The sequence below is a fragment of the Pan troglodytes genome, chromosome 3 (genome assembly GCF_028858775.2).
Source record: "Pan troglodytes isolate AG18354 chromosome 3, NHGRI_mPanTro3-v2.0_pri, whole genome shotgun sequence".
Taxonomy (NCBI): Eukaryota; Metazoa; Chordata; class Mammalia; order Primates; family Hominidae; genus Pan; species Pan troglodytes.
Window position 1 is genome coordinate 2,552,209 of NC_072401.2, and position 27,385 is coordinate 2,579,593.

At 42.8% G+C, this 27,385-nt stretch overlaps 1 protein-coding gene across 3 annotated transcripts in view; it reads right to left on the reverse strand.

The window, feature by feature from the left end:
* Positions 1–27,385, reverse strand: part of POLN (DNA polymerase nu) — a 170,944-nt gene that overhangs the window by 94,542 nt on the left and 49,017 nt on the right. For all 3 annotated transcript variants that reach the window (XM_063808588.1, XM_054683714.2, XM_063808589.1), the window contains 6 exons: positions 13,656–13,813; positions 10,620–10,688; positions 9,045–9,105; positions 8,309–8,373; positions 5,472–5,555; positions 5,053–5,148 (listed from right to left, as the gene is read on the reverse strand). In XM_063808588.1, the coding sequence (XP_063664658.1) occupies positions 5,053–5,148; positions 5,472–5,555; positions 8,309–8,373; positions 9,045–9,105; positions 10,620–10,688; positions 13,656–13,813 (533 nt within the window). The remainder of the gene's footprint in view (positions 1–5,052; positions 5,149–5,471; positions 5,556–8,308; positions 8,374–9,044; positions 9,106–10,619; positions 10,689–13,655; positions 13,814–27,385) is intronic.

A 27,385-nucleotide genomic window follows, 5' to 3' on the forward strand; every position in this document is an offset into this window, starting at 1 on the left:
GACTGTAACAATGGTACCATTCTGTCGAGGATGTTGATAGAGGGGGAGCCTGTGCATGTGTGTACAGAACAGGGAGTATGGGAACTCTCTGTACTTTCTGCTCAATTTTACTGTGAACCTAAAACTAAAAAATAGTCTTTTTTTTTTTGAGACAGTGTCTCACTCTGTTGCACAGAATGGAGGGCAGTGGTATAATCACTGCTCAGTGCAGCCTTGAACTGCTGAGCTCAAGTGATCCTGCCACCTCAGCCTCACGAATAGCTGGGACTACCAGCGTGCACCACCATACCTGGCTAATTTTTAAATTTTTTGTAGAGACATGTTCTCACTATGTTGCCTAGGCTGGTCTTGAACTCCTGGCCTCAAGTGATCCTCCTGCCTCGGCCTCCCAAAGTGCTGGGATTATAGGCGTGAGCCACCATACGTGGCCATTAAAGTCTATTTTTTAAAAATCTAAGATCATAGTTGCTCCCTTACTTAAACAATTCCAAGGCTACCCATTTTTCTAAAAATCTACATTCCTCCCCATGGCCTGCAAAGCACAGCAGAATTGGGTCCTTGCTCACCTCAACCCCATCCCTCCCATTCTTCTCAGTCACAAGGCTCCAGCCTCAGCCCCTGAGCAGCCTGAGCCTTTTCCCATTGCAAGGCCTTGTTCTTATTCCTTGCATAGGCACTTCCTGATCTTCGAGCTTCAGCTTACACATAATTCCTTAGGGTTCTCTCTGGACCACTCAGTCTGGAGTGTGTCACTCTCCCTGTTATTACCTTAATGGCTCTTATCCTGCTGGATGGTTCTTATAATATCTAATTTTAGGTGTCAACTTGACTGGGTTATGAGATAATGAGACAGCTGGTAAAGCATTATTTCCGGGTGTGTCTGTGCGAGTGTTTCCAGAGGAGGCTGGCATGTGGGTTGGTGGACTGAGCAGGGAAGACCTGCATCGATGTGGGCAGGGACTATCCAATCAGCTAGGGGCCTAGTTAGAATGAAAAACAGAGGAAAGGTGAATTCACTCACTCTTCTGGATCTGGGACACCCTTCTCCTACCTTTGGACATCAGAATTCCAGACTCTCCAGTGTTTGGACTCTAGTACACACACTGGCGACACTCAGCCTTGGACTCAGAGTTACACCATCAGCTTCCCTGTCCCAAGGCTTTCAGGCTTGGACTGAGCCACACTATCAGCTTCCCTGGGTCTCCAGCTTGCAGACGGCCTATCGTGGGACTTCACAGCACCCCCAACTGCGTGAACCAATGTCCCTAACAAATCCCCTCTCATATACCTATTATCTGTATCTATATCTGCATATATCCTACCGGTTCTGTTTCTCTAGAGAACCCTGTTATAGTTCCTCGCTGGAATAGATATTCCATGATGATAAAGACCTTTTCCCCACTAAACCATCAATGGTGTCTAACACAGAGCCACAGCCACAGTAGTGTTTGCTGAATAAAACAGGAAGGGCATCTGTCCTGCTCACGGCTGTATCCCACATACTGGATGCCCAGCAGTGGGTCAGTGCACACACATGACCTGGAGACCCCATCACTTCAGTTAGTCAAGGGGTCTCAGAAGCAACTCCCAGAAATGATGAGTGGCTGGTCCAGGAATCCTGACCCCAAGGCTGGACCACCTTCCCAGAGTTTGAACTCCTTATGATGTTCTGAGAACATGTGACTTCACTGCAGAAAAAAAACACCAAAGCTTCCTTCAGTTCGTTAGGGAGGGACCCTTGTTTCCCACTCATCATGTGCCTGCTGAGGGGAGGGAATTCCCACTATACCCCAGCAGGAGTGAGTGGACCAGCTAGGTACCACAGGACTCTAAACTACACTGCACAGGTACAAGGGGACATATGTTCTTCAGCCCACGAGGAGCATCTGAGAACTCTGAGGTGAGTGTCAAAGAACTGACATTGCATAGATTGTGTTCTCTTATCACACTTCATTTAATTTAGAAATCAAGGCCAGGCATGGTGACTCATGCCTGTAATCCTAGCACTTTGGGAGGCCGAGGTGGGCAGGTCACCTGAGGTCAGGAGTTTGAGACCAGCCTGGCCAACATGGGGAAACACCATCTCTACTGAAAATACAAAAATTAGCTGGGCGTGGTGGCAGGTGCATATAGTCCCAGCTACTCAGGAGGCTGAGGCAGGAGAATCGTTTGAACCTGGAAGGGGGAGGTTGCAGTGAGCTGAGATTACGTCACTGCACTCCAGCCTGGGTGACAAGAGCAAGACTCTGTCTCCAAAAAAAATTTTTTTTTAGAAATCAATAACAAAAACTATCTGGGAATCCCCCACACATTTGGAAATGTTAAGACACACTTCCAAACAACTCGATGGTCAAAGAATTATAACAGAAATGAGAAAATATGTAGAGTCAAACAATGAGAAAAAAAAATACATCTCAAAACTTGAAGGGTTCATTAGTGACTTCCTGAGCATCCACTATGTCCCAGGCATTGTACTAAGCACTGGGAACATCCCAGGAACAAAAGAAAAGTCATGCACTGTTAGGGCTACATGTAGTTGGGGGAGCTGAGCAGCAGCAAATGTGTGTGTAACACAGGGGATACCATCAGCTGGTTTCCCCGACATCAAACATGGATTCGTGGAGGAAAAGGGCAGGGAGGGGACAGGCGCTGGGGTGAGAGGAGCCGCAACGCTCACCAAGGCCTCCAGGAAGGGGGAAGGGAGGATGGAGAGAAGTCATGAGAAGAAATCTGAATCTTGAATTTGGCCACGTACCTGGCACAAGCCAATCTTTTCACATGCATGAATGAGCAACTTGACTTACTCAGTTAAATCAAAGAGTGAGGCTAATATGATTTATGCTCATGATGTCTTTATGGGAGAAAAATGAGCTCTTCGTGAAAGCTGTTGTCTTAACAAGAGAGCACATCAGCACCAGAAGAGAGTGATGCGTCCTTTCTTGCACTGTTGGTTGTCTGGAGAGGGAAGGGAGTTGCAAAGGGAAGGGCAACAGTGCCAGCTGGTGCCAGGACAGAGGTGAGCTCAGGTGCAGGTGTGGGATGCGTGGCTTGCCCAGGCAGCGCCCCCTGCTGGAGCTCTGGGGCATGCTGCCCATGTCCACTGTGTGGTGTTGAGACCCAAGCCTTAGTCTCCACAGCAAGACAGATGCTGCTTCCAGGAACCATCTTATATGACCCAGTGCTCCACGAACACACCACAGATGCTGAGTTCAGCACCAGGAGCTGGTTTGGTTCTGGAAACAAACTGAAGTCTTTGATCTGCACAACCTACATTCTAATGGAAAAAGCAAACACACACCTAAGATAAACTTTAGGTAGTGGTGAGTTGTGTGCAGAAAATAACTCAAGGTGAAGAAACAGCTGTGACTTGGGGCCTTACTGTAGTCTGGGTGACCAGAGGTCTCCTGAACACAATGTTTAAGCTGACAATCAGAAGCAAGCAGGAAAAATTTGTGGCACGAGTCTGGGGACAGAGAAGGAGCTGGCGCACAGAGCTGCAGGCAGCTCAGCAGGCGCTGGAGTTGGGGGAGAGAGGAGGTGCCGGGCCAGGAAGGCACAGCCAGAGCACGGGCCTGGGGATACGCTCTGCAGCTCAGATTTGATGCTAAGTGCAATAGAAGCTACTGGAAGTCCTAGGGCAGTAACATGACTTTTCCAATGCTTTTAAAGGATCACTCTAGGTGTGAAGGATGAGCAGCAGGGGCAAGAATGGTTGGAGGGATCTAAGTGAGAAAGGTCTATGGTAGAGACGGGGGAACGGGGAAAAGGAGGCATGCTCAGGACCTATTTTGTGGGTAGAGACCTTGACACTCGCTGTGACAGGAGGCGGAAGGAAAGTCAAGGACGACTCACAGGACTTTTCTCAGAATGGCCGATGCTTACTGGTCTTTTGAGAGCTTTTATGTCAGGCATGGTCCTAAGTGCTGTTTCACACAGACACATGGACACACACACACGCACACACACTGAAGCCTTACAAGATTCCAGTAGGGAAAGTACTATTATTATTTTTCTTTTATAGATCAGGAAACTGAGGCACAGAGCAGTCGAGCAATGTTTTCATGTTGTCCAAACCATGCTGGCCAGTGATGGCTGACCCCACTGCCCTTGTTCTTACTTACTACTCTGCACTGGCTCCCAAGGACCTGGAAGGAGGATGGGCCCTTCACTAAGGTGGAGAAAGCTTGAAGAAGAAGATGATTTGGAAGAGGGCAGTTTCAAGTCCCTCCAGTGGAGCATCCTCTGCAGGAGTCCATTATTCACCCAGTAACTGTCCATTAAACCAGCAAAGGCCAAGTGCAGGCACAGTCAACGAGCTCAGGCTCCTTGAGGGCCTGTACTCTAAGACACCCTCACAGGGCGGAGACTGGAGGAATGTGGTGCTGGAGAGGGAATAGGGCCAGAGGAGACAACTTAGAAGGAAACCTTCCTCTGTTACAAAGTCGAATGCTGGACAGAGCACAGAAAGCACAAACTGGAGCCTCAGAAGCTGGTTCTCACCACAGTAACCAATATTCACAATAACATGAATTCACTTATTTACTGACTTCCACTCTGTGTCTTTTCAGTAAAAGCACTCACTGGCTTCTGAATATCGATCTATACTCTCCCACTCCAACACAGCACAATCTCACTACTCCTTGTCTTCAAAAAAAATTGATTCCTCTCAAGAGAGGGGTAGGTAAAATTCTCTAAAATAAATCTGGGGAAAGGAGAAGACTGATGACCCGTTTCTAGTTCCTCTTGGGGACACGAAGCAAAGAGGTTGTGACTGCATTGTCAAGAAATTGGTTTTAAGAACAAAACTCCACCAAATTATGCTTTTCAGGAAGTCAAGCCAATTAACTGCTTCTGCAAAAGTGTACTGTCTGCCTCTCTCCCTTGGTCCATAGTGAGAAAAGCAACCTTGGTGTGGGGAGCCCCTCTTCTGCAGAAACTGCTGCCAGCATGAGGGGACGGCCTGAGAGTCTCGGGTGGGTCTGAAGGTCAGCACACATGTGGTGCAGACATGCTGTCATTCTAAAAAGAAAAAGGATAACTCTGAAACCTTACCACTGCTTCTGATGTGGACGGGTATTTCTGCAGCCCCGTTCTGGGGAGACTGTTCCTTTGACTCAGCAGGTGCAGCTTTAACTTGCCAAAGAGGATCTTCAACAAAGTAATTTACACATGGTGAGGGAATCTCACATTTGAGAGAAACAGAACATTACTATAGCAGAGCCCATGCCAATAGCCAGAGAAGACACACCCAAACAGACATTACAACATGCTTAAATTCTCATTTAGTACTTTTCTACAAGTTAAAGGCTTTGAAGTAATGAATCTCAATGTGTTCATTACTTGTGAGAGAACATGAAAAACTTACTTTTCAGATAGTTGACATAAAATAATACTTATAAATTCAAAATAAATCTCCCTTTAACTCCTGAATAAGAAATACATTTTATGAAAGAACCAAAATTCAGCTTTACCTCTCGAAGCTGGTTATTGCTCATGATAAGAAACCGTTCTCCTGCAACAAAATGAGCTTCTTGCTCCAATTCCTTGAGACGAGCCTGAAAATATGATACACACAATTAATCTCAATCATAGTTTTCACAATTTAAGATTGTTTAATTTGTTCATCAAACAATTCTCAACAGCAAGATGGGCATGGTGGCTTATGCCTGTAATACCAGCCCTTTGGGAGGCTGAGGCAGGAGGATCACTTGAGACCAGGAGTTTGAGACCAGCCTGGGCAACATAGTGCGACCCCACCACTTAAAAAAAAAAAAAATTAGCCGGGCATGGTGGTGCACACCTGTGGTCCTAGCTGCTTGGGAGGCTGAGGTGGGAGGATTGTATGAACCCAAGAGTTCAAGGTTGCAGTGAGTTATAACTGTGCCATTGCACTGCAGCCTGTGTGACAGTGAGACACTGTCTCAACAAACGAACACATACACACAAAATTCCCAAAGAAAGCTCTTAAAAGAGTAATAAATAACCTATAATTTATCAAAATAAGCATAAAAATACACATTTTGGCCAGGCACGGTGGTTCACACCGGTGATCCCAGCACTTTGGGAGGCCGAGGCAGGTGGGTGTCTTGAGCCCAGGAGTTTGAGACCAGCCTGGGCAACATAGTGAGACCTCATCTCTACAAAAAAATAAAAATAAAAATAAACATATTTTGCCTCATGGTGAAATACCTAGGCTCATAGAAGCATCCTCCCCCAAAGGTAAGAAAACAAACTTAAAGAAGTAAAAATAATGGGAAGGAAAGAATCAATTCTCCAACAATATTAAGACTAGAAAAGGGATCCAACATCACACAGAACAAGACAGAGGTAGAAAGTATAGGAAACAGGCTTGTATCCAGAATACATCAGGATATCCTATACATCAGTAAGAAAAAATGTAAAAATGGGCAAAAGACTTGAGCAGATCCTTTACAACAAGAAATTCCTAAAAGCTAATGATGCTACGAAAAGCTAATCGACCCCACTAATGTGAAATGTGACATACAAAATGATATCACTCTGGTCCAGAGCTCTAAAGTAGAGTCAGGGAGCCATTCTAAGGACTGCCTGCATGACCTGAAACGCTGAAAAACAAAAACAAAAAACAGGAACTTGCATTGAACCTCTGAACTGGGCCAAACTGCAATGACCACAACATCCTGGAAAACAGCTAGATTTTGCCAGTGCTGCACCTCCTGAAGAACGACAACCAATGAGCTCAACGGACTCATGTACTAAGCCAACCACCTCCACCAATGATAATTCTTTCACAACAAATGTGTATTCGCCCTTAGCTTCCTTTTAAAAATCTCAACTCCCCTTCCTCTCTTCAGAACACATATTGGCCTTTAGCTGAACCTGTGTCTCCTGAATTGCAGTTTCTAAGACCCCAGGAATGCCTTGTCTAACTGCTTTGCAGCCTGCTCTTTCACCTCTTCTTGGTTGACATTAGTAATCAGGAAAATAGAAACAAAACTCATAATGAGATATCATTATAGCCTCACCAAAATGGCTACAATGTAAAAGTCTGATGCAGCCAGGGGAAGTGAGGATGTGCAAGAATGGGATCCCGTATGCATTCTCATGGGTGAGACTCTGGGAAGCCATTGGGCATTATTGAATAAAACTAAGCAACAGCTTCCCTGTGTCCCAGCAGCACTAGTCACCTCACAGCCCACAGAAACCTGTGCCCACAGGCACAGGGAATGCACTCAGAGGTACAGCGTGGTTTGTAATGACTGCCACTTGGAAACAACCACACGCCTATTGGCAGTGGGACAGAGACACCAAGGGCAGCACAGTCTACAACAGAAAACTCCACAGCACTGAGTGACACACAGAAACACAGGTGGAGCTGAGATGTAGAAGGCTGGGTAAAAGGCCACATGTAAATCACTGTTTACTTACAGTTCAAAAGCAAAGCTAAACTACATTGTTTAGGCTTTGAAGTGGGAAAGCTAGAAAGTAAAGCAACAATGAAAAGGCTACAAAAGTCAGGGTTGCAGTTACTTTTGGCAGCAAGAAAGGGGTTGGGATAGGGAAAGCACACAGGACTCTGGAAAGTCTGTGCTTTGAACCAGGTGATGGTTATATTGGGGTTTCCTTTAAACATTTTATTTTAAAGATGCTCCTGGCATGTGGTTTAGCCTTTTTAAAAATTTGTGCAGATGTATGAGGTACATGAGAAAATGTATTACGTGTATATAATGTGTGGTGGTCAAGTCAGGGTATTCAGAGCGCCCATCATTCAAGTTCAATACCTTTTTGTTAAGTACAGTCATCCTACGCTGCTATCAAACACTGAATTTATTTCTTTTATTTTACTGTATGTTTGCACCCTTTAGCCCGCTTCTCTTCATCTTTGCCCCCACCACTGCTCACCCTTCCCAGTCTCTGTGTCTATTTTCCCACTCTCTACCTACATGTGTTTTCTTAAGAAAACTGAAGTAGAGCATTTTTAAGTATTTTTTCATGCATCTTTACACATCTCTGTATTTTTGTTCTTCAAGAAACCCAAGAATTCCTTCACCAAACTACAGGGGATGATGTCCCTGTGAGAAAAACGTAACTTTTGAGGAGGATCCTGAGGAGCCATTAAAGAACTCCCCGGACACACACGCACTAGATGCTGTTTAGGTCTTTTCAATGCTTGGTTCTCCCCTGCAGGCATCAGAAAGAGGGAGAAATACTGTCAACACCAAACAAGGAAGAGAAGAAAAGGAGAATCTACTCTAGACCTGCCACTGGGAACAACTATCTCATGCAGGAAAGAGATGGCCAGTACAAACCATCTGGAATAATAACTTACCCCAAGAAGTGCTGACGTCTTCTCCATCTCCTCTTTGTTCACCTGAATGGCGTGGCTTTCCATCACTGTGATTCGAAACCCAAACCAGATCATATTTGCATTAATGTATCCTTTTTACTAAAGACTAAAATGCTTCGCTCCCTGATGAGGACAATAATGACTGCAACTGCCATTTACTCAGCACCTGCTGCATGCCAACCTCTGCACAGGATCTGTCAGGATCCCTGTGTCATACAGGCAAATGGGCGCATTGACAGAGCTGGCCTTTGAGGTGGGAGTGGGCGAGGGGACTGCACTGGCCAGCCTGGCCCTTCCCACACTGTGAATGCCCCCTGGCTGACGTGGTGCCCATCAGGACCTGCGGTCAAAGGCAAAGGCAGAAGAGAGCCCTGCATCAGTTCTTGCAGGAAGGTTCTCAAGGTTATAAGGACAGCAAACCAGAATGAGAGACAACCACTAACATATAAAACATCTAGAGAAGCCTACTCCTCCTGGGCCAGGCAGCACAGCAGGGATCCCATATGACCAAGATGTCAGAACCTCGAGTCTTTCCATACCAAGAGGGAATGCAGTCCAACCCCTCACTACAGAAAGGGAAAATAATAGGCTTGCTACCTCTCTGGTGCCCATGAGATATACTATGTACTCCTAAGTAAGGTATGGAGAAATATTCATCCCAAACAATATGAAGAACCCTCTAGAAAAATGGCTGTACTTCATCTTTATGGTAACTTACCTGCCAAAATTGGTATCAGAGGAAGCTCCAAAGTACAAAATAGTTGCCATAAACCATAATCCTGTTTAATAGGAAGAAATAACATCAATGTCAATTTAAATATTATTGTATCTGCATTTTGTTGAAAAGCCTACTTTTTTTTTTTTTTTTGAGACAGAGTCTTGCTCTGCTGCCCAGGTTGGAGTGCAGTGGCGCGATCTCAGCGCGCTGCAACCTTCACCTCCAGGGTTCAAGTGATTCTCCTGTCTCAGCCTCTTGAGTAGGTAGGACTACAGGCACCCCCCACCATGCCAGGCTAATTTTAAAAATTTTTAGGAGAGACGGAGTTTCGCCATGTAGGCCAGGCTGGTTTTGAACTCCTGACCTCAAGTGATCTGCCCACCTTGGCCTCCCAAAGTGCTGGGATTACAGGCATGAGCCACCGCACCCAACCAAAAAGCCTAAATTTTGTTGAGCTAGAATTAAGGCGACCCCTATCATGGGCATGGCTGGTCTCCTACCCAACCTCGACTCCTCTTACTTGCTCTTCCTAATGAACTCTTATTTCCCTTAAGTAGGCTATTTTATTACCAAGAGCTGGTAGAGATATTTAGAAATATAGATAGGTTCAAGTCAAACATTGGAAGTGGAAAAAAAGAAATAAAAAGAAATTCTGATAGGCCAAGCCCCATCCTCAATTTTCTTCACTCTTTTTCATTTTTAAGATTGATTTAAGCATTTGTGGACTTCTAGTCTACCATTTTAATTTCAGAATAGGCTTACTGAATTCCCAAAATTTACCAATAATTCTCATTGATTTTTCACTGCCACTATGGATTAATTTGAGGAACATTAGAATCTTTATTTCAGGCCACCTCCCCTGAGAGCATGGAATCTCTATTTATCCGGGCCTTCCTGTGTTCTTCATGAGTCTCATCGTTTTTATTTTTCCTGCTGCCATTAGAGAGTCCCGGGCTCCATCCTCCAACTCTTGCCCTCATGTTCTCTCCTGCCCCTCCAGACCCATTCTCTGCCCTGCCCTTGCCCATTAGGCGGGGCAGGCTCCTCCAGGTCACATCACCCGGGCCACTCCTCTGCTCTCAGATGGGGCATCGGGGGCAGGAGGGAGGGAAACAGGCTGAGCTACTGCCTGTCCCTGGAGCTTTCTCCTTCTGGCTGGTTCCCTTTGCCCTCCCTGGCCTCTGGACACAGTCCCTCCACTCAGCTCTTCTTGGTGGCTCATTGCAGTGGCTGTCTGCTTCCCAGGAAGACTCTGGTTGAGTGAAGCTATGTCCATCCCACTATTAATCAAAATCAATGCTCAGCTTTTACATTAACTATGGCATTGGAAACATCCCACTTAAAGAAGAGGCTTTAAAAAATATTACAATTGTTTTCAACCTACAGAAAGCATTTTTAAAACTTCAGTTCTTATCATTCTAGACAACCCTTTTCTGAGTAATGCACAGGTTAATTTGTTCTTAGAACTCAACGTTTCGTTTCCTTCACATTCAAACTCCCTGGGAGTGCGGGTGCCAATGAAAAGACATCTCTTGTGAGCCTCTGTCAGCCAGAAATTATAATAAAATGCCTTGCCTTCAGTTTAGAGCAAAGGTCCATTGTAAGTCTGTAGAGTGTCTTCAGGTTCTCACATACATTCTGATTCTTTAAAAGAGCAAAAGTATTTTTAAAAATCAGATAAACTTGGTGGCAATCACAGTCTGGAACTGACATGACTTGAAAAATGTTTCCTAGTAAAATCTCATGAGGTTTTCCATGGCAGATGTCATGTACGTGGTAGTATCACCAAACACCTCGACTAGACAAGTTCCCATCTGTAGAAAGTGCTTCTACTGCGCAAGTGCAAGCTATCCATAGCTGGACACTTCCTCCCAACCGAGGGTATTTCTTCATTTTATAGACTGAGAAACAGAACCACAAAGAAGCCTAATGTCTCAGGTACAATGATTAAATGGTAGCAGGGAGAGGAGAATGCAGACCTGGCCTCTCTGGAGTCCACAGCTCCATTGTCTCAGCCTTACCACCTTGCACCCACGCACAGCTGCTGCCACGTTCCACACTTACCCCTCCATTCTCACCCCAGGAGATGCACACAGAGGCCCTGGGAGATGATAAACAAGGGTCTGTGTTCAGCTGACAAAGAGGGAGATGGGATGAGATGTGTCCCTCAATACAGAGTCTAATTACCCTTCCCCTAACCTGGAGTGCCAGGACCTCTTCAACACCCCATTCTGCCAAACAAATCCCCCACCTCCAGCCCACTCAGACTCAGTTTTCTGCTGAAGGCCTGAGATTAGAGTGAACATCCCATGGGACCAGTGGCTAACTGCACACACCTTGGCAATGTTTTCTAGTCATCTTGCTTGTGGCTCTCCTGTGAATGTTGGGAGAACATCCTACAGAAGAGTCCCTCCATGTCAAGTTCTTGACTGCCACCTGGCAGAATTCTACCTGGCTGCCTGCAGGAGCCTTCCACGCCCCAAAACTGACCATGTGACTCCTAGTTTGAATACCCCCAGGACAGGCCCAGCTCCCTGGTATGGCACAGCTGCACGAGGAGCCCCTAAATCTTCTCTGGCTCCCCACCGCCATGCCTCCTTCTCCCCAGGCTGGTCTTACTGTCCTCCATAGAGGCACCATGTTCTCTGAGAGTCTTACCATATCCCTGCTGCTCCCTCTACCTGGAACTCTCTTCCATTTATCTGAACAATTCATGCCACCTCTTTGGAGAGAATGGTGTAACCTGTGATCTGTAGATTAATGATTAATGGCTGGACTTCCATCTCCCACCCTCATCCATGCCCTGCATGGCTCAACTACAGAGACATATCTGGCTGATGAGACATAAACAGAACTGCATCTGAGGCTGCCTCTTTTCTGCCTCGAGTGTGGATGAGTTGAACCCTGGCCTCAATTTGACCCTGGGCAAGGCACATGTACGTTAACCTTTCTATACCTCAGTTTTCTCATCTGTAAACTGGGACTGATAATTCTGAGATGGACAACTCCTTCTTTCTAATATCTCAGCTTCTGTTTGGAGAAGTCTCCCTGCCTGACGGCATGAAGTGTGGGTAGGGATACTAATCAAGATGCCTGGCCTCCCTGGTGGGGTGTAGACACATGGTACAAGGAGGGAAAGAAAACACTCTCCAAGTGCTGAAACTTTGACTTTTGGACAGAGAAAAAGTCATGGCTCAGTGCTGCCACCAAGCCTACCAGTTCCAGCTCCCTGGGACTCAGGGCTGCCTGGCTCCTGTTCTTCCCAAGGCCTGGTACTGCTTTTCCTCTGATTCTGTGGGCTACCCCATATCCTTCTGATAAATCTCTTTTTATATTAAGGGAGAGTGCATTTCTGCAACTTATAACCCCAAAACCCTATTGTTACAAATCTTCACATCACAGATGATCTGTGAGGATGAAGTACATGAGGCAAATATCCCCAGCTCAGTGCCCGGTGCCCGACACAGGCTCATATCACCTCTTACCCCCAGCTCAGTGCCCAGTGCCCAGCATGGGCTCACATCACCTCTTATCCCCAGCTCAGTGCCCAGCACACAGCTTGGGCTCACATCACCTCTTAGCCCCAGCTCAGTGCCCAGTACATGGCGAGGGCTCACATCACCTCTTGCTTTGCTCTGATTGCTTGAGCTAGCTCAGTAGCCTGTGTGTTCTTCCAGCAGTGATTTTACCATGTAACTGTTCACTGACAGCTAACTAGAAAGCCTGAACAGGGTGGCCCCAACTGTGGCCACACTGCCACCACTAGACACCTCTCCTCTGGGGCCTGCTGAGAAGTCTCTCTCTCTGGGTTCTAGGCACAGTTCTAGAAGGTGTGAGTGCCTTTGTTTTCCAGATGGTGCTTCCTGATAACTAGGGGTATCTCTAGCAGGGGAGGGCCTGGAGAGAGGCCCAAGACAGTTTTTTTTTTTTTTTGAGACAGAGTCTCACTCTGTCACTCAGGCTGGAGTTCAGTGGCACGATCTCGGCTTACTGCAACCTCTGCCTCCCAGGTTCAAGCAATTCTCCTGCCTCAGCCTCCTGAGTAGCTGGAACTACAGGCACCTGCCACCATGATTGGCTAATTTTTATATTTTTAGTAGAGACAGGGTTTCACCAGATTGGCTAGGTTGGTCTTGAACTCCTGGCCTCGAGTGATCGGCCCACCTTAGCCTCCCAAAGTGCTGTGATTACAGGCATGAGCTACTGCACCCAGCCCGAGACCCAGGGCAGTTCTGACCATTCTCTCCACACAGAGTGAAGAGTAGCCATCCCAGGACCTCTGGCACTGTGGCCACGTCACCAGCCCTAAGGATTTATCAATGAGTGGCATTGTGTTCATGGAGCAGGTGACACTGAAATCAGAGAGTCATCTGGAAGAGTCACACTATGGACAGATTTCCTAGGAACAGGTGCCATAGAAGAACAGCCATCACCTATCCTTATTCAACATCCTCCACCAGAAATGCCAAGGTCACAACTATTTGTGCTGAATAAGTGAAAATGAATGTTGACAATGTTCTTTTTACTATTAGGCTATCAATAAAATAGAAAAAGCTTCCAGAAAAAATAGGATGTATTAAGGTTGATAAAACCTTATCTTAAACAACTCACCACAATATTTCTTGAGGAATTTCCATATGTGCTGTTCACTTTAACCGTAAGGGATTTTTCACAGTATTTTTCTACTAAATCTTCAAAAGAGGGTGTGGCATCACTAGGATCTATAAGCCATGCAGCAATTCTGGGATCTAGCCCTATAAAATCAGCAACTGAAGAGAAAAAGGTCATTCAGTCATCCCAAGAAAAACCAATAGTTGTTTTTCCTGCTTTGACAAAGTTCTTAAGTTCAAACGAATAGTAGTAGTATTGTCATCCTCTCAAATTATAGAGCTAAGGACCAAAGTGACTTTCCATTATTCTCCAGAATTTAGAACCTTTGATAAGGCAGCCTCGATGAACCCAAGTCCCACATGGCCCGTCTCTGTGGGTGTCACATTAAAGAGGCAGATTTCAAGTAGCCATAAAGGAGGGACTCCAAGCTCACTTGCAATTTGGATCTCTCAAAAACATGTTAAAAGCTGTCGAAGTCAGAGTAGTGGGTCATGCTACCTGCCTCCCCTCCTCCTTGCTCCTCTTTCCCTCAGGCATCCTCTCTGCCAAGTCCTGCCCTCCTCCAGCCTGTCACTGGGCTGTCTGGCACCATGGAGTCTGGAATCCAAGCCTCTTGAGCAAAAGGAAGAAGGGCGGGAGTTGCCTGAGCACACACGACACCCTCGTCACTGAGTGTTGAACAGGTAGTGTGTGCAAGGCAAAGATACTTTGGCATTCTCCCTGAAGTGTGGAAAATCTACAAGACAACTAATGTGTGGCGCTTCGGTACTGTGGAAGGAACACCAGGCCTGGATTCTGAATCACCCTCTGAGCCTGGGAGGCCACCTCGCCCCTTCAGTGTTGGTTTCTTCATCCAAAAACTGGGGGAACGATTACTGTAATTATGTGCGATATACATGAGAAAATGCTTTTTAAAAAGTAAATACGATATTTGCTAAACAAACAAGTTTTTATACCAGAACACTTTAGACATGAAGGGAGAGTCATAAAAGGCTGGGGAGGTGGGGCAGGCTAGAAATCAATAGACAAACTAAATCCTAAAGTGACTGCTTTTTAAGTTACTTTAAAATTTTGAATTGTGCCACACAAAAGTAAGGAGTTTGCCTTTAAATAAAACTATAGTCTTAGATCATATCACATTAAATATTATATGTTCAGGCATCTTTAAATTATACCAGTCTAAGAGATTTATATTTACCAAAGCAGCCAGTATTATGACTTTCTCATTTGATATCTAGGAAGGCTCTTACAGTAGCACATTTGGAGCTCTGGATAAGAGGAGCACATGTCTCTGTCAGCAGCACATCATTTTCTACAACACTGTCTGGTGATGCGGACTGACCCAATAGGACTGTTTCACTCCACTTCCCTTTTCAATGCTTTAATATTCCAAAAGTAATGGTTATCAACATATATTTTTTAAAATCCTTGGGGAAGCTCTGACAGTATAAGAATGCTCTGGGAGATGGTCCCTATAATCTCTTGCAACTGACAAACTGAAGCCTGCCAGGACAAATCCCACACTAGGGAGAAAATGCCAGTAGCTGAAAAAGAAATGCTAACAAAATAAGATTTAAAACAAACTCAGAAAATTAAGAAAGAGTAAAAGCTGTAAAAAAGTAAGTAAATCCGAATAATATACTTAGAAATTAGGTGACTTAGAAAAAGAAAAATTACACAAAGAAATGACAGAATCTAGGAGAGAAAATTTAAAAAAAGAAGACATTTCAGAAATAAAAACTAAACTGGCGCAAGACACAAAAGCAAATAAACATAATAGCTAACTACTTAAAGTAAAAAAAAAGAATTAAGAAAAGGGAATTTTTTGTTTGTTTGTTTTGTTTGTTTTTTTGAGATGGAGTCTTGCTCTGTTGCCCAAGCTGGAGAGCAATGGCATGATCTCGGCTCACTGCAACCTCTGCCTCTCAGGTTCAAGTGATTCTCCTGCCTCAGCCTCCCGAGTAGCTGGGATTACAGGCACCCACCACCATGCCCAGCTAATTTTTGTTTTTTTTAGTAGAGATGGGGTTTCACCATGTTGGCCAGGCTGGTCTTAAACTCCTGACCTCAGTTGATCTGCCCACCTCAGCCTCCCAAAGTGCTGGGATTACACGCGTAAGCCACTGTGCCCAGCCAAAAAAGACAGAATATGTTTTTTAAATAAAAAAGAATCAAGTCCAACAGAACTTAAAAATAAAATAAAATAAAATTTTAAAAAATCTAAAAGAAATGAAGAAACTGAAAATGGATTCTGGATAAAAAATGATAAATATGACAAAAAGATAAATATGAAAGACAGACAAGAAGATTCAACATATGAAATAGGAAATCAAAGGAAAAAAAACAAACGAACACAGCACTAAATAAACACTGTAATTCAAGATGACTTTAGGCCGGGCATGGTGGCTCATGCCTGTAATCCTAGCACTTTGGGAGGCCGAAGCAGGCAGATCACGAGGTCAGGAGAGGCAGATCACGAGGTCAGGAGATTGAGCCCATCTTGGCTAACACGGTGAAACCCTGTCTCTACTAAAAATACAAAAAATTAGCCGGGTGTGGTGGTGGGCACCTGCAGTCCCAGCTACTGGGGAGGCTGAGGCAGGAGAATGGTGTGAACCCAGGAGGCGGAGCTTTCAGTGAGCTGAGATCACACCACTGCACTCCAGCCTGGGCAACAGAGTGAGACTCCGTCTCAAAAAAAAAAAAAAAAAAAGATGACTTTAAACTACATAAAGACATATACATAATCAATACAGCGTAGTATCGACACAGAATAGACCTACAGATCAGTGGAACAGAATCAAGAGTCTAGAAACAAACCCATACATCAGTGGTTGATTGATTTTCAACAAAGGTACTAAGAATGGTGTTGGATACCAACAATGGGTTGAATTGTGGTCCTCAAAAGATAACTCCACCCAGAATCTCAGAATGGGAACTTATTTGAAATAAGGGCCTTTGCAGATATAATTATGGTAGGAATCTTGAGATGAGATCATCTTAAGTTAGGGTGAGCCCTAAATCCAATGATGGGTGTCCTTATGAGAGACAGAAAAGAAGGTGACATATAAAGACATGCAGAGGGAAAAGGCCACATGAGGATGGAAGCAGAGACTGGAGGGATGTGTCTACAAGTCAAGGAGTGAAAAGGACTTCCAGCCACCACCAGAAGCTGGGGGAGAGTCACAGAATGGATTTTCCCTCAGAGACTCCAGAAGGAACTGCCAACACCTTAATTTGGACTTCCAGCCCCCAGAACTGTAAGAAAATAAATTTTTGTTTTAAGCACTCAGTTTATGGTAATGTTACAGCAGACCTAGGAAACTAATACAGACCCCTACCTCACACCATATGCAAAAATTAACCAAAAATGGATCATAAGCCTAACCTCAGAGAGAATATGATTAAACTTGTATGAAAAAAATGAGTAAATCTTTCTAACCTTGGATTAAACAATAGTTTCTTAGATTTGACACCAAAAACACAAATAACAAAAGAAAACACAAATAAATCGGATTTCCTTAAAAAAAAAAGTGTGCTTCAAAGGACATCAAGAAACTAAAAAGACAAGTCACAGATTGGGAGAAAGTATTTGCAAATTGTATATTTGACAATAAACTCATATTAGAATATATAAATAATTCTTACAAATAAACAATAAAAAGACAATGCAATTTTAAAATGGGCAAAATATTTGAACAGACATTTCCCCCAAAAAAGATATAAAAGTGGCCAATAAGCACATGAGAAGATGTCCAATATCATTAGGCATCAGTATAATACAAACCAAAACCACAAGGATGTAACACTTCACATCCACTTGGATGACTAAAATAAAGATACACAAGAACACGTATTGGGCAAGGATGTGGGGAAATTACAGTGCTATATACAGTGCTGGTTAAAATGGTGCAGCCTTGTTGGAAACAAGTTTGGCAGTTCCTCAGAATGTTAAATACAGAGTACCACATGACCCAGCAATTCTACTTCTTCTAGATATATACGCAAGCAAGTTGAAAATATGTCCATGCAAAGACCTTTACACCAAAGTTCATAGAAGCATTAATCATAACAGCTAAAAGTGAAAACAACTCAAATGTTCATCAACTGATGAATGAACAAAATATGAATATTATTCAGCCATAAAAAGGAATAAAGTACTGATATATGCCACAACTTGAATGAACCTTTAAAACACTAGGTTAAAAACCAACAACAACAAAAAGCTACATCAGGCTAAATGAAATAAGCTAGTGACAAAAGGTTGCATATTGTGCAATTCTATTCATGTTAAATATTCAGAATACACAACTCCAGAGACAAAAAACCACATATTAGTGCTTGCCAGAGTCTGAGAAAGGGGGGATGGGGAGTGGCTGCTAAGGAGTACAGGGTTTCTTTTTGGGGTGACAAAAATGTTCTGATATTATGTAGTGGTGATAGATGCACAATTCTGTGATTACTTGAAAAACCCCTGAATTGTACAGTTAAAGAGTAAATTTTATGGTATGAAATTATATCTTAATAAAACTGCTATTTTTTAAAGCTATACCAGAAAGCTATTTACAAGGTGTTCTTTTTTTCTTTTTCTTTTTGAGACAGAGTCTTGCGAGATCTCTGCTCACTGCAATCTCTGCCTGCCAGGTTCAGGTGATTCTTCTGCCTCAGCCTCCTGAATAGCTGGAACTACAGGCGCACGCCATCATGCCCGGCTAATTTTCATATTTTTAGTAGAGATGGAGTTTCACCATGTTGGCCAGGCTGGTCTTGAACTCCTGACCTCAGGTGATCCACTCGTCTCCGCCTCCCAAAGTGCTGGGATTACAGACGTGAGCCACCATGCCCGGCCAAAGTTTTTTTTTTTTTTTAAGGGTACATACATATCTTGCAAAATTGACCCAAAACAGCCAACACCAAGACACAGTCTAGTAAAACACTAGACTTTAAAAAAAAAAAGGAAAACAAAACAAACAAAAACCTTTGGACATTCAGACAAAAAGACCGAGTCACTAATTAGGGAAAGAGAATCAGATTTTCACCACACTTTCTGAAAGCACCACTTTATGCCAAAAAACAATAGTATAGCATATTTTAGAAATACAAAGAAAGATGTAAACCAGTGATCTTATATACAGCCAAACTGACCTCCAAGTACAAAGGATTCTTCAGTATGTTTTAAAGGAGATCAATAAGGTTAAGTAAAAACCCTGTCATCCTGAACATGAATTAGAAATATCAGTATGAACTCACAGTATATTTTATCTTAAAAAAAATACAAACATCTTAGCCTGGTAACAAAAGTCAACCTAATAGTGAGGTACATATCCAGGGACCAGATTCTGGTCTCTAAATGCCATTTTCACTAATGTAACAGGGCTCCTTGAAGAAATGGCTAATTTCAGGTCTAGAGCAGGAAATGCACAAGATGACCTGGAAACATCCTACCATACCACAAATCAAAGAAGATGCCCAGATTACTAGGTTTGTATGACAAAGGCTCACCTAACTCATCAAAGATCATGTGCAATGTGTCAAAACATATCAAATATATTTAAATCCATATGCTCATAATGATACTAAAATGAAAAAGGCTTTTTTTGATCACCTTTTGGTGATTCTATGAAACAATTCATTATTTTGAAAACGGGTAAATAAAGGAAAATAATCAAATTTTATCTTGGCTTTTCTATATGAAGTGTACTTAGGGTAACCAAATAGATGATAAAAGGGGATTTCTCTTTATGTAAGTGTTATAGCTAATAAATGAAGAAAGCATAATAGATCTTAAATATCACCATGTTGCAATTAAGGAACCTAGACAACGACAAGCAGTAGCTTCTAACATCACAAAAAAAGATAAACATCCAAACATTATATACCTCCTGACAAACGTATACAACACTTATGTAGTCTTTCTCTCCCAAATCTAACCTGAATCTGATCAGGCATCTGGATCTAATTGCCAATTTACAGGAAATAGAAGAGAGATAACATATTAAATGAGAAGAAGGAGATGTGCTCAGTAAAATCCAGACTGTGAGAAATTCTACAGGACAAACAATCTGGTTTCGTCAACAACAAAACAACTGCAAGAGTGTAAGACAGAGGAAGGGAGAACATATAGATGAAAAGAGGCTTAAGAAATACAAGCACACCTGGCTGGGCGCGGTGGCCCATGCCTGTAATCCCAGCACTTTGGGAGGCCGAGGCAGGCAGATTACTTGAGGTCAGGAGTTCGAGACCAGCCTGGCCAACATGGTGAAACCCCTCTCTACCAAAAATATAAAAAATTAGCCAGGCGTGGTGGCACGTGCCTGTAATCCCAGCTACTCAGGAGGCTGAGGCAGGAGAATTGCTTGAACCCAGGAGGCAGAGGTTGCAGTGAGCCAAGATTGCACCATTGCACTCTAGCCTGAGTGACAGAGCGAGACTCCATCTCAAAAACAAACAAATAAACAAAAAGAAATACAAGTTATGGGCTTTGGGCCCCAGTTAAAACAAACTGCAAAAAAACAAAACAAATAAACAAAAACAGTTATAGAACAACTAGGGAAGTGCAAACACTGACTAGACAGCTAATAATAAAAAGAGATTATTGGTAATAGAGTGATGTTACCAAAATGGTAGAACACAAGAAAGCCGGCTTCACTCTCCTTCACAGAAAAAGCAAAAACCAATATACAGCACCAAGATTATCACCAGCAATATCCCAGAACCCAAATATAAGGATGACACAGTTTCCAAGGCCACACAGAAGTGAAAAAACTCCATGCAGACAGTAAGAGAATCAGACTTTATGTCCCTTCCCCAATCTGCCAGTCACCAAACATGTAGAAAATTTCTCCCAATTCAGTTACTAAACTGAAAAAAGTGAGACTGAGGTGGACAATCAACTTTCCCATCATCTTGGGCCCCCTGGCAGGAGACCCGTCCCTGCCACAATCCACAGGAAGCATCATGAGTGTCTGAAGGGAGAAATATCCCTGAGGACAGCCAGAAATGGGCAGTGGTAGAGACTAGCAGACACTCGGCTCTGTACCATAGACAGAAGAGACACCAAATCAGAAAGGCTGGTCAGTAGGACCATGTTGTAGGAGGTACATCCTACAGGTCCCCTGGGCATGAACTCCCGGCTAGCCTTCCCATACTGCGAGGTATTCCCTTAGGGACTTTCCTCATCAGGGATGGGGAGCCCTCTGAAGTTTGCTAGAGCCGAGGCACACCTGGGCTTAAGGTGCCACCTAGTGCTGAAAAGGAAGCAAGGACCTAGCAAAAACAAAAAGATATTTAACAGGTATATTGACAAAAAATCTCTGAGCAAACATATCTAATAAAAAACCAAAACAAACCAGAAAGAGAAGATTGGAACAAAAAAACGAATCCTTCAATGCAAAGAAATAGATGTACATTCACAAGAAATAATAGCAAGTGGGGAACCATGACATCCTCAAACCAGACAAAGCAAGGAGCCAGTGACTGACCTTAACAGGATGGCGACAGTGAAGCTCTTTGATCAAGAATTCAAAATTGCAGTTTTAAGGAAACTCAGTGATCTCTAAAATAACACAGAAAAACCCAGAAATTAATCAGAAAAATTTAACAGAGGTTGACTTAATTTAAAAAATCAAACAGAAATCCTGGAACTGAGAAATATATTTGCTGAACTGAAAAATTCAATAGAGGCTCTCAACAGCAGAATGGATCAAGCAGAGAAAACAATCAGTGGGTCTGAAGATAGACTACTGGAAAAGACACAGAGGAGTAAAAAGAAAAGAGAGAAGAGAAAAGAAGGACACCTATAAGATATAGAAAATTGCCTCAAAAGAGCAAATCTAAGAATTAGTGGTGTTCAAGATGAAGCAGAGCAAGAGCAAGGAATAGAAAGCTTATTCAAAAAATAATAACAGAAAACTTCCCAAATTTTTTGTTTGTTTTGTTTGTTTGTTTGTTTGTTTGTTTAGATGGAGTCTTGCTCTGTTGCTCAGGCGGGAGTGCAATGGTTTGATCTTGGCTCATTGCAAACTCTGCCTCCTGGGTTAAAGTGATTCTCCTGTCTCAGCCTCCCGAGTATCTGGGATTACAGGTATGTGCCACCATGCCCGGCTCACTTTTGAATTTTTAGTAGAGACAGGGTTTCACCATGTTGGCCAGGCTGGTCTCGAACTCCTGACCTCAAGTGATCCACCCGCCTCAGTCTCCCAAAGTGCTGGGATTACAGGCATGAGCCACTGCGCCTGGCCCAAATCTTGAGAAAGATATAAATATCCAGGTAGAGGAAGGCCAGAGATCAAACAGATTAAACCCAAATAAAACTACCCTATAATCACTCAAATATAAATACCCTATATTACACTACACATATAATAAACAAGCCCCCAAAGGTCAAGGACAAAGAAAGGACCCCAAAAACAGCAAGAGAAAAGAACAAATAACATATAAAGGAGCTCCAATTCATCTGGCAACAGGTTTCTCAACAGAAGGAGGGAGTGGGATAACCTATTCAAAGTGCTGAAAGAAAAGACAACTGCCAGGCTTGGTGGCTGACACCTGTAATCCCAACACTTTGGGAGCCCAAGGCAGGAGGATTGCTTCAGGCTAGGAGTTCAACAGCAGCCAGGACAACACAGTGAGACCCCTGTCTCTACAAAATAAAAATTAAAAAATTATCTGGGTGTGGTAGAACACACCTATAGTCCCGACTACTTGGAAGGCTGATGCAGGAGGATCACTTCAGCCCAGGAATTTGAGGTTACTGTGAGCTATGATCACACCACTGCATTCCAGCCTGGGTGACAGAGTGAGACCCCATCTCCCTGCCACCCCCTCCCCAATAAAAAGGAAAACAAAACAAAAGACAACTGTCACCCAAGAATTCTGTGCCCAGCAAAGCTATCCTTCACACATGAAAAAGAGATAAAGCCCCAAACAAAAACTGAGGAAATTCATCACCACCAGACCCATCTTCCAAGATATGCTAAAAGGAGTTCTTCAATCTGAAAGAAAAAAACACGGGCCGGGCGCGGTGGCTCACGCCTGTAATCCCAGCACTTTGGGAGGCCGAGGTGGGCAGATCACGAGGTCAGGAGATCAAGACCATCCTGGCTAACACAGTGAAACCCCATCTCTACTAAAAATACAAAAAAATTAGCCGGGCCTGGTGGCGGGCGCCTGTAGTCCCAGCTACTCGGGAGGCTGAGGCAGGAGAATGGCGTGAACCTGGGAGGCGGAGCTTGCAGTGAGCCGAGATTGCACCACTGCACTCCAGCCTGGGCAACAGAAGGAGACTCCATCTCAAAAAAAAAACAAAAAAAAAACAAAACCACGAACATACAAAAAGAAAACATTTGAAGGATTGAAACCCACTGGTAAAAGTAAATACACAGACAAACTCAGCATACTCTAACACTGAAATTGTGGTATGCAATCCACTCATAACTCCAGTGTGAAGATTAAAAGATAAATCTATAAAAAACAGTAATAGCTATGGCAACCTGTTAAGAGATGGGCCATATAAAAACACATAAATCGAGGCAACAAAAAGTCAAAATGTGTGTAGGGGGTGGAATTAAAGTGTAAAGATTTTTTAGTTTTTCCTTTATTTGTTTGTTTCTATTCTTTTCTTTGTAAATAAAGATAAGTTGTCATCTGTTTAAAACAACTTGTTATAACTATAAGATTTTTTTTGTAAGGCTCCTTTTTATTTTTAGTGTATTTATTACTGGTTTTTGTAACCACAAAGCAAAAACCTATAATAAATACACACACACACAAAAAGCTACAAATTAAAAGATACTACCAGAGAAAATCACTTAACCACAAGTAACAAAATGGTAGTAATAAGTCCTCACCTACCAATAACATTGAATGTAAATGGACTAAATTCTTCAATTAAAAGACATAGAATGGCTGAATGGATAAGGAAATAAGACACAACTATTTCCTGCTTACTAGAAACCCACTTTACTTATACAGACTTACATAGAATAAAAGTGAGGAAATGCAAGAATTAATATTGTTAAAATATCAATGTTACCGGCCGGGCACAGTGGCTCACGCCTGTAATCCCAGCACTTTGGGAGGCTGAGGCGGGTGGATCACGAGGTCAGGAGATCGAGACCATCCTGGCTAACATGGTGAAACCCCATCTCTACCAAAAATACAAAAAATTAGCCAGGCATAGTGGCGGGCGCCTGTATTCCCAGCTACTCAGGAGCCTGAGGCAGGAGAATGGCATGAACCCAGGAGGCAGAGCTTGCAGTAAGCCAAGATTGTGCCACTGCACTCCAGCCTGGGCGACAGAGCGAGACTCCATCTCAAAAAAAAAAAAAAAGAAAAAAAATCAATGTTACATGAAGCAATCAAAGAGTCAATGCAATCTCTATCAAAATACCAACCAATGACATTCTTCACAGAAATAGGACAAAAAGGCCAGGCGCAGTGGCTCACGCCTGTAATCCCAGCACTTTAGGAGACCAAGGCGGGTGGATCACGAGGTCAGGAGATCAAGACCATCCTGGCCAACATGGTGAAACCCCGTCTCTACTAAAAATACAAAAATTAGGTGTGGTGGCGGGTGCCTATAGTCCCAGCTACTTCGGAGTCTGAGGCACAAGAATCACTTGAACCCAGGAGGTAGAGGTTGCAGTGAGCCGAGATCATGCCACTGCAATCCAGCCTGGCAACAGAGCAAGACTCCATCTCAAAAAAAAAAAAAAAAAAAAGAAATAGGACAAAAATGCCTAAAATCTGTATGGAACCAAACACCCTGAATAGCCAAAGCAATCATGAGTAAAAACAACAAAGCTGGAGGAATCACCCACACTACCTGACTTCAAATTATACTACAAAGCTATAGTAACCAAGACAGCATGGTACTGACATAAAACCGACACACAGACCAATGGAACAGAATAGAGACCCCAGAAATAAATCAACACATTTACAGTCAATTCATTTTTGACAGGCTCCAAGAATATATATTGGGGAAAGGTGCTGGGAAAATCACATGCAGAAGAATGAAACTAGACTCCTATCTCTCACCATATACAAAAATCAAATCAAAATGGATTAAGGACTTAAATCTAAGACCTGAAACTATGAAACATCTGGAAGAAAACATTGGGAAAATGCTCCAGTGCATTTGTCTGGGCAATGATTTTTTTTTTTTTACTACAACTTCAAAAGTATAGGCAACAAAAGCAAAAACAGACAAATGAAATTACATCAAGCAAAAGCTGTACAGCAAAGGAAACAATAGAGTGAACAGACAACTCACAGAATGGAAGAAAATATTTGCAAACTATCCATCTGATAGTGGATTAACAACCAGGATATAAAAGGAACTCAAACAGCTTAATAGGGGGAAAACATGATTTAAAAATAGGCAAATTATTTGAATAGACATTTCTGAGAAGAAGATATACAAAAGGCCAACAAGAATATTTAAAAATGTTCAACATCACTAATCATAAGAAAAATGCAAGGAAAATCACAATGAGATATCATCTCACCCCAATTTAAAACGACTTTCATCAAAAAGATAGGGAATAACAGATACTGGTGAGGATATGGAGAAAGGGGAACCCTCATACACTATTGGTAGGAAAGTAAATTAGTACAGCCACTATGCAAAACAGTACGTAGGTTCCTCAAAAAACGAAATAGAACTACCATATGATCCAGCAATCCCACTCCTGGGTATATATTCAAAAGAATCAACATATCAGAGCGATATCTGCATTCCCATGTTACTGCAGCACTATTCACAATAGCCAAAATAAGGAATTAACCTGAGTGTCCATCAACAGATAAATAAAGAAAATGTGGTATTACTATTCAGCCATAAAAAAGAATGAAATCCTGTCATTTGCAGCAACATGGATGGAACTGGAGATCACCATGTTAAGTGAAATAAGCCAAGCACAGAAAGATAAATATCGCTCATATGTAGGAGCTAAGAAAGCAGATCTCATGAAGGTAGAGTAGATTGGTGGTTACCAGAGGTCAGGAAGGGTAAGGGGGTGGTGTGGGATTAAGAGTAGTTGATTAACAGTTACAAATACATAGTTAGGTAGAAGAAAGAAGACCTGGTGTTCAGTAAATCAGTAGAGTGACTATAGTAAACAATAATCTATTGTATATTTCAAAATAGCTAGTAAAGGAAAATTCAAATATTCCCAGTATAAAGAAAAGATAAATGTTTAAGGTGACAGATATCCCAATTACCCGGATTTGATTATTACACATTATATGAATGTATCAAAATATCACAAGTTCCCCCAAAATATGTATATCTATTATGATTCAGTAAAATTTTTAGAAGGAAAAAAAAGAAAAAAAGATTATTGGTTATTTTGCTTGGGGGTGGGGAGAGATGACGGTGTTGTCTTAAAAACAGAATCTCACATTTTAGTCATACAATTGAAATATTTAGAGATGAATCACATGATGTTTGGGTTTTGCTACAAAGTATCCAGGAAGTGGCAGTTTGGAAGTATGGGGAGTTATAGAGCAAAAGATTGGCTGGAGCCAGGCGCAGTGGGTCACTTTGGGAGGCCCAGGCAGGGAGATCACAAGGTCAGGAGTTCAAGACTAGCCTGGCCAGCATGGTGAAACCCCATCTCTACTAAAAATACAAAAATTAGCCACTCATGGTGGCGCACACCTGTAGTCCCACCTACTCGGGAGGCTGAGGCAGGAGAGAATCACTTGAACCAGGGAGATAGAGGTTGCAGTGAGCCAAGATCATGCAACTGCACTCTAGCCTGGGCGACAGAGCGAGACTCCATCTCAAAAAAAAAAAAAAAAAAAAAAAAAAAAAAAAAAAAAATTGGCTGGAAATTGATAATTGTTGAAACTGGGTGATGCCTACTTTTGTATATGTTAGAAATTTTTGACAATAAAAAGGGCTTTTTCCAACATTTTATTACGAACATTTTCAAATATATAATTTGAAAAGAATCATACAGTGAACACACATGTCCACCACCTAGATTCTACAATGAATATTTTTGCTATATTTGTTTTACCACTTATCTGTCCATCTAGTTTTTTTATTTCTCCTGAGACGGAATCTCACTCTGTCCCCCAGGCTGGAGTGCGGTGGCTCACTGCAACCTCCACCTCCTGGGCTCAAGCAATTCTCCTGCCTCAGCCTCCTGAGTAGCTAGGATTACAGGCATGAGCCACCAAGCCTGGCTAATTTTTGTATTTTTAGTAGAGACAGGGTTTCACCATGTTGCCCAGGCTGGTCTTGAACTCCTGACCTCGTGATCCGCCTGCCTCAGCCTCCCAAAGTGCTGGGATTACAGGTGTGACCCACTGTGCCCGGCCATGTCCATCTAGTTTTCAAAAAGTTATAAAAAAAACTTTACTATTTTAGGCCCGGTGCAGTGGCTCACGCCTATAATCCCAGCACTTTGGGAAGCTGAGACAGGAGGATGGCTTGAGGCCAGCAGTTTGAGACCAGCCTGGGCAACAAAGTTGGACTCCATCTCTAAAAAAATAAAAATATATATATATTTAAAATCTTTACTATTTTAAATAAAAGGTAGGTCCTATATTGTTTTGATGTTAATTACTCTGGACTGTAGTTTAATTCTTAGAAAGTTTATAAGCTATTTGTGGTAACAAGAAATCTCACTGACCATGCTACATAAGTTAATTCTTTCCTATTTTAAATTATGAAAGTAATATATACTTGTAAAAATTCAAATAACCTAGAAACATGG